This window comes from Cebus imitator, unplaced genomic scaffold, assembly GCF_001604975.1.
Source record: "Cebus imitator isolate Cc_AM_T3 unplaced genomic scaffold, Cebus_imitator-1.0 Scaffold6, whole genome shotgun sequence".
In the NCBI taxonomy this organism is placed as follows: Eukaryota; Metazoa; Chordata; class Mammalia; order Primates; family Cebidae; genus Cebus; species Cebus imitator.
In genome coordinates, this window is record NW_016107321.1 from 9,558,754 (window position 1) to 9,566,974 (window position 8,221).

The 8,221-nt window shown below is 36.9% G+C and overlaps 1 protein-coding gene across 1 annotated transcript in view; it reads left to right on the forward strand.

The window, feature by feature from the left end:
* TFB1M (transcription factor B1, mitochondrial) overlaps positions 1-8,221 on the forward strand; it is a 57,849-nt gene that overhangs the window by 22,889 nt on the left and 26,739 nt on the right. Inside the window, exon 5 of the mRNA XM_017538806.2 lies at positions 5,782-5,901. Within this exon, the coding sequence (XP_017394295.1) occupies positions 5,782-5,901 (120 nt within the window). The remainder of the gene's footprint in view (positions 1-5,781; positions 5,902-8,221) is intronic.

Below are 8,221 nucleotides of genomic sequence, written 5' to 3' on the forward strand. Positions count from 1 at the left end.
CAATTCTCCAAACACCAGCTGGGCATCCTACAGTTTAATTCAATTCCGACACTGTCCACTTGTTTTTAGTGTTAGATCCCACAAGTTAAGGGCCACGTCTGTGAGACTACTCCTCACTTCAGATGACAGTCACAAATCTGGGCCTTCAGTAGTTCTGAGCGACCAGCGATAAAATAAATCAGAGGTTCCCATGACGCCCTCCTCAGTTAAATCATTTGTCAGAATGGCTCAAAAACTCAGGGAAACACTTTACCTATATTTAAGTAATGGGTAATCAGTAGGTCTCAGTGACCAGCCCTATCTTGAGCTACCTAGAGGCCTCATCCTAAGTTATCTCATGTAAATTCTGGGGGACTTGTGAATTTAAAAAATGACATGCCTATCACTCAGGAACTTTCAGGGGTTTTAGGAGGTGTGTGCAAGGAACCAGGGACAAAGTCCAATTATATTTCTTATTATACCACATCTTTGGATTTATTTTTCTCAGCTGACATGATTATTTTGGTATTTCTATTCTTGAATAACGCAATAGAGATACAAAATACTATGTACTCTATTTGTGTGGGGGGAAACACAAAGAAATAGGGACTTAAGAAGAGGGAGTAATTTTTTCAGTGACTCAGAATATCAGTTGTAGTTATTAATAATAGTGTTGCTTTGACTTCACCATATGCAGTTCTTTAACAAAAAAGGTTGATTTTAGTTAAATTTTATCATGAATATTGAGAAGAGTTTATATTGAGTCTATAATTTGTGGAATACCTTAGAAGTCTGGGTGACACTGGTCCTCTGATTTTCACGTTTTGCAAGTGAAAGTTTCAGTGGAAGAATATGTAGTACATTAGTCCATTGTATGCGCTGCTGCGAAGAGATACCTGAGAGATATAAAAAGAGGTTTAATTGGCTCACATTTCTGCAGCTCTACAGGAAGTACAGATGGGGAGGCCTCAGGAAACTTACAGTCATGGCGGAAGGTGAAGGGGAAGCAGGTGTGGCTTACATGTCCGGAGCAGGAGGAAGAGAGAAGGAGGGGAGGGGCTACACACTTTGCAACAGCCAGTTCTCGTGAGAACTCACTCACTGTCATGAGAACAAATCTGCCCCCTTGATCCAATCACCTTTCACCAGATCCCTTCTCCAACGTTGGGGATTACAATTTGACATGAGATTTGGGCAGGGGCACCAATTCAAACCATTTCATATAGCTGCATTTTCTTATATGCCATTTGCTCTTCACATGGTTGTATATGTAATTTTATGTTTTTGCCACAGAAAGCTCTTTTTAACATTTACTTTGTTTGGCCTTGTGAATTACAAAACAGAAATAAATGAGCACTGTTGTCTTATTCCTGTCTCGGACTGTGGGATCTAAATGTAAGAATTTAGCTCATAGACATTAAAGGACATATAGATAGTATAAAGTTACAGCTCATAAAATAGAAGCAGACTCTTAAGCAATAAGTGAGAACTAATCCCATCTAGCCCCGTTTTATTAATATAAGTGATGAACTGAGGCTCAAAGGGATTAATGCCTTCCAATAGGTCATGAAGTAGTTACAGGGAAAGCTGAACTTGAGTACCGTTAGTGTGTTTTCTGCCAAAGTCGTGATGTTCAAGTTCTTGATGTTGCTGGCCTTGTGTCCTTTCCTTTCTAGGTCCAGTATCAGCCTTTTTTTCTCCTACCATCTCCAGAGGACCCCGGCTGTTTATAGGTACATCCCTAGCAGGGAGGGAGTCACCTTTCCATTAATTACATTACATAGTTCTCATTGTCCCTGATATATGGCTGCATAGTTTCTCAAGCGTAAGCCTAATTTTTCTACTTGTACTTAAAATTATTTAAATTAATAAGAAAACACTGTCCTTATAAATTGTTCGACCTCTTGTTTTTCTCATACTCCATCAAAATGCTTTTTAAAAACTCAAGGGTTAGAGGTGTCCTTTTAATGAAAAATTAAATAGTTTGATGTCCTGACCTTTCGTTGCTAAAATCATCTATCTTTTAATGGATGTTAAATTTTCATAGCTTTCCTATAGTATATCTATCATAGAAACAGCGGTGTATATTTGAGGTTGATAGACCATTTAAGTTTTATGCCAGCTTTGAATGAAATCTTTTGTAGACCTTTCTGGTCTGTGATATGAATTTTTCGTTAATGAGTTAGGGACAGCTATGTGTGCTGCTTTCTTCTAAATTGAAATATATGATTCACATGTTTTCATCTCTACAGCCTGGGGCTATATGCTACAAAGACTGAATTGAATAGGTAAAGTTAATGGATTAGGGCACATATTCCCCTGACGTTTCTGGTTGTGTGCATGGCATTCTAAGTGAAATATACTTAAATAAGGTCTTTTTTGAATTGTGCCATTTGGATATTAAAATTTTGCAATGCATTTTGAATTTTTGAATCTTTTGCCGGTAGTAAGATTAAGCTCCTTTTTCACTTTATGAAGAACTAGAAGTGTTTTTGACCATTTGATCCATAAGCTTATTCTTTAACTTAAATCTCTACTTCTGTCATTTTTTGTAGCTGCATGAAAGTGTATATGTCTTGGTTTTACATTTTAGTAAGGAAGGTTATATGTTGTCTTATATGCTATAGTAACTCATCACTTATCTTGAACATAACATCCCAATAATTTCAACTCTCCAAACAGATAAGAGCCAGACAGTTTAAAATAAAAAGGTCAGGAGGAAGGGGTATGAGATGAAAGATTGACTTTCAGTACAGTCTGTAACTTTGCCCACAGGAAGTTTCTTCCTTTACTCACACATAACCTATTTTTTAATCTTCCTTAAGGCAAAGGTTTAATAAGGTAATTATACGGTTTTCATGTCCACAGCAGGCTACAAGCAGCAAAGTAGAAGAAGTGATTAGACTATGTGGGTACATTGCAGTGAAGCGGAAAAGAGCAAACCCAGCAGCCACAAACACAACTCAGAAAGCACTGTGTCCTTTACTATGGAGCAGTGGGGCCCCTGCCTGCCTACCTAGCCCCAGGATTATTCCAGTAATTATTGGTGTTTGTAATGTTGCCCCTGAATCATTCAAAAGAGTGTGAGAATGTCCTTTGAACTCTTAAGAACACAGAGAAAGCAAGATACATTTTAGAAAGATAAGCATCCCTAAGCTTTTTTACCCGCCACTCAGCTCTGTTGAATTTTAATATATTGCCTTATTTTTTAAAGAAATAAAAAGTTCATGTATTTGAAGCCCTCTTCTAACCCCTTTCTTTCCCTCCTATGAGTTGTACCATATTAAACTTTATCATCGCCATTTCCATGCATATTTTCTCCTGACACTGAAGATAAATAACAAACTAGTCACACACACACACACACACACACGCGCGCACACACACACACACACACACACAGAGACACTAAATTTGAGTAATCTTTTCAAGTTTTTGTTTGATTTTTAGTTTTGGGTGTGTGTGTGTGTGTGTGTGTGTGTGTGTGTGTGTGACAGGATCTTGTTCTGTCGCCAGGCTGGAGTGCAGTGGCACGATATTGACTCACTGCAACTTCCACCCCCTGGGTTCAAATGATTCTCCTGCCTCAGCCTCTTGTGTAGCTGGGACTACAGGTGTGCACCACCACACCTGGCTAATTTTTGTATTTTTTGTTAGAGATAGGGTTTCACCATGTTGGCCAGGATAGTCTCAATCTCTTGACCTCGTGATCTGCCCACCTCAGCCTCCCAAAGTGCTGGGATTATAGGCATGAACCACCATGCCCGGCATCAAGTTTTTATTTAAATTACATTATACTGTACAAATTTTCTGTGACTTGATTATTTTTTATTCCATTTTGGGATTCCATCTATGTCAATAACCTTTGTTATTTATTTTAACTATTATTTCGTATTCCATTATCAAAATTATCATGGTTTATTTTTCCATTCACCTCTTGATAGATTATTAATTTTTGCATTTTTTGACATGACGCATAATGCCACAATGAACATTTTTAGGTCTATCTTCTTTGTAAGCATGTATGCTGTGCTCTAGGATGTGTTCTTAGAGACCTAGAGGGCATGAGGGTTTACACAGCCTCAGCTCTACTCTGTACTGCCAGATGATGCCACAAATGCTTGTACAGATTTCCTCGCTCACTAGCAGTATCTGAAAGTTTCTGTAGCTGCAGACACTCTCCAATGTTAGGTTCTATTCGAATTTTTTAAAAATTATATCTAATGTTCTAATTTGCATATTCCTACTTTGTACTGTGGTCGAGCATAGTTTATGATTATGGTTTATTTGGATTTCTTTTATGTGAGTTGCCTTATATATTCTGTTAGCTGTTTATCTTATGATTATTGAGGTATAGGAGTTTCATCTGTATTCTGAACACTATCTTAGAAGTTTCAAATACTTTTCTCTTAGTCTGTGACTTATAAACATTTATAGTGTTTTTATTATATAGAAATTAAAAATTTTAATAGAGCAAAGCATGGTAGTTTGTTGTTATTTTTGAGGGCATCTTGCTGTGTTGCCCAGGCTGGTCTTGAACTCCTGGCCTCTGGCAATCCTTCTGCTTTGGCTTTCCGAAGCACTGGATTACATCCATAAGCCGCTGTGCCCAGCCAAGGGCAAAAAAATAAATAAATATATATGTATATTACATTTTATATATATAATGTATGTATGTATATCTTTTCTTGTATGGCTCTGCTTTTGCATCTTTAAGAAATTCTTCCCTATCATGGAGGTCATAGATATTCACTTAAAAAATTGTAAAGTTTTGCTTTTCACTTACTGTTAATTTGCTTAGAGTTTATTTTTGGTTATGGTGTGAGATTGGGACCTACTGTTTTCTCCTGTAGATACCTAATTATACCAATGTCACTTATTGAATGATTCATCCTTTTCTGTTAGCAGTTGCTACATCGCATGTATCATATATTGAATATCTACATGTGCTTGGATCTGTTTCTAAGGCATTTGTTTCATTGATCTGTCTTACACTGTTTAAAAATGTGTCTTTTACCTGTTACCGCACCTGCATCAATTTGATATATGGTAGGGTGAGCTCCCCTATCCTTGTTGGTATTCTTCAGGAATATCCTGGCCATTCTTGGTGTTATATAAATTTTATAGGGAATTTAATTTTAAAAGTATATGTAATACACATGGAAATTAATTTTTAAAATTCTGTTGAACTTTTAATTGCAATTGCATTGCATTTATGAATTAATTTAAATATATCTAGTTAATTGCAAAACAAAAATCTTTCAGTGCTTAAAAGAGTAAATCACTAGGTTTTTACAGAAATTATTTGCCAAGAACAGCCAATTCCCCAAGGGTTCTGAATACTCAAGGTTTTATTATATTAAATGAAGAAAAGCACACCATTTAAAATGTTCATTCATATATTGAGGTGATTCAGAAAATTAAGTATTTAAGCATCTTTCATTTTTCATTATACTTGCTGATTTCTTCATCAAATATTTATCAATTGCTTGTTTTATGTAGGACCTTCTGCCATAGAATATAACGGTGGTTTGAAAATCCCAACAGCCAGTGGTAGAATAAATGTTATTATTTTTTAGTGCATTATATTTGACATAATTCACACTTTTTAGGTGTACCTCAGTTGATATTGGAGGAAAACATTCCCCATGTTTGCTGCATGTCATGTGTCAGGTAGCCTATCCTTTTCAAATTTGCCTCAAAAAGTCCACCTAGTGTTCAGAAATAATGGAATGTTGACTCTCTTTCATCTAATCAGGCTGGACTAATTACTTGCTAAAAGTCATTGTTGTCTCTCTCTAGAGACTTGCAGCCACTACGGGAAGCAAACAGCGTAGTCGCCTCTCTATTATGGCTCAGTACCTCTGCAATGTTCGACACATCTTTACTATTCCAGGACGAGCTTTTGTCCCCAAACCAGAGGTGAGTTTCTGCTTGTTTGTTGCAGTATATCAGAATTAGGACCTTTGTGCCCCTGAGATATGTCATCCTTATTCAGGAGAAGTACACTCTCATTCAGGTGAAGTACAGTGTTTACACATAAACAAAGGTTAGATCCTAAAGGATGCAAACACTGTACTTCTCCTGAATAAAAACCACAAAAATCATAGTATGAATAGCTAGTTCTTGTTATAACTGTTCTTCTCCTTAGGTAGGGTGACTGAATGTTTAGGTTCATGTATGTTACCCTGGTGGCAGTATCTTTCATCATCTTCGTCATCATAATGTTACTCTTAAAGTATCCCCATATGGAAGGTAAGTTACATGGACACCCAATATTTGAGAAAAGAAACAAAATACTCTTGTGATTTCTGATAGAGATCTCTACCTAGAGCTACATCAAACATTATTTACTTATGATTTTTTTAACACTTTTTTGGGAGACCTTATTATGGTAGTGTTATTTGTGATAAATCATCTGCAGAAAAAACAGTTGGATATTAAACTAGGCTTTGACCATTATATGCTAGTTACAGGAGTAAAGTGCTAGTTACAGAAACAGAGTTTCTCTGCCAAAAATTAAAATTAAAAAGCTGGTGTCTATTTCAGTAAAACCACTGCTTGGTGAGTTACTGCAAGACGTATACTGTAAAAAAACTCCTGTCAGTGAATGTATATTGAGCATTTACTGTTTGAAAATGGGCTGGGCAGCAAGGGGAAACAACAGGGATATGAGCCTAATCAGATACAGAGTCTGCCTTCAGGGAATTCACAGCCTCATGAGGAATAGAAATTTCTCACTGGTCCCTAAAACTCTCAAATACAAGGTATTGCAGAGTTTCCCTTATATCTTGTATCCTTTATAAATAACAAGAGAAAGCATGAAAAAAATTGCATTATATGACTATAGATTTAGATACAGATTATAGATTTAGAATAGGGACCCCAACCAATAGTGTTAGATCTACTTGTCTGTCTTGAAGCACACGCTGAGTGATCTCCATGCTCTTTGCTGCCAACTTCATACTTCTTCTGCCATTTGGCCAGTTAGCTGGGCATTCAGGTGACTAGGAAGTCAGGCCATCTTCCACTTACATAACAGACATAATTGTTGGCTTTTTCTAAATCGAGCTCAGGGAGCCTGCTATCAGTGCCACCTCCCTTCAGCATCTCAGATTTCAGAGACATTGCAAATGACTTTTCCCAGAATAATTAGCTCCAAGACAGAATTTGATGACTGGAGATACTTTATAGGTTATCTTCAAATTTAAAACATTTTTGCTTTCAGAGACTTTCTCTGCTAGTACAAGTGGCCATTCTCATGAAAAAGAAACCAAAAAAACCAGTGACCATGTAGCTTGCTTTCTTCTTGTCATCCATATCTGTGTGCATATAACATTTTAAATAGTGTAAGACTCATTATCTTTTATTATATATACTTTAAGTTTTGGGGTACATGTACAAAACATGCATGTTTGTTACATAGGTATACACGTGCCATGTGGTTTGCTGCATCCATCACCCTGTCATCTACATTAGGTATTTCTCCTAATGCTATCGCTTCCCTATTCCCCCCTCCACTATCCCTTCCCTAGTCCCCCACCCCACAACAGACCCCAGTATGTGATGTTCCCCTCCCCCTGTCCATGTGTTCTCATTGTTCAGCACCCACTTGTGAGTGAGAACATGTGGTGTCTGGTTTTCTGTTTTTATGTCAGTTTTCTGAGAATGATGGTTTCTAGTTTTATCTGTGTCTCTGCAAAGGATATGAACTCATCCTTTTTATGGCTGCTTACTATTCCATGGTGTATATGTGCCACATTTTCTTTATCCAGTCTACCATTGATGGGCATTTGGATTGGTTCCAAGTATTTACTATTGTGAACAGTGCCACAGTAAACATACATGTGCATGTCTCTTTATAACAATAATTTATAATCCTTTGGGTATATGCCCAGTAATGGGATTGCTGGGTCAAATGGTATTTCTGTTTCTGGATCCTTGAGGAATTGCCACACTGACTTCCACAATGGTTGAACTAATTTACACTCCCACCAGCAGTGTGAAGTGTTCCTTTTTCTCCACCTCCTCTCCAGCATCTGTTGTTTCCTGATTTTTTTTAATGATTACCATTCTAACTGGCGTGAGATGGTATTGCAATGTGGTTTTGATTTGTATTTCTCTAACGACTAATGATGTTGAGCTTTTTTTCATATGTTTATTGGCTGCATAAATGTCTTCTTTTGAGAAGTGTCTGTTCATATCCTTTGCCCACTTTTTGATGGGTTTTTTTTTTTTTTTT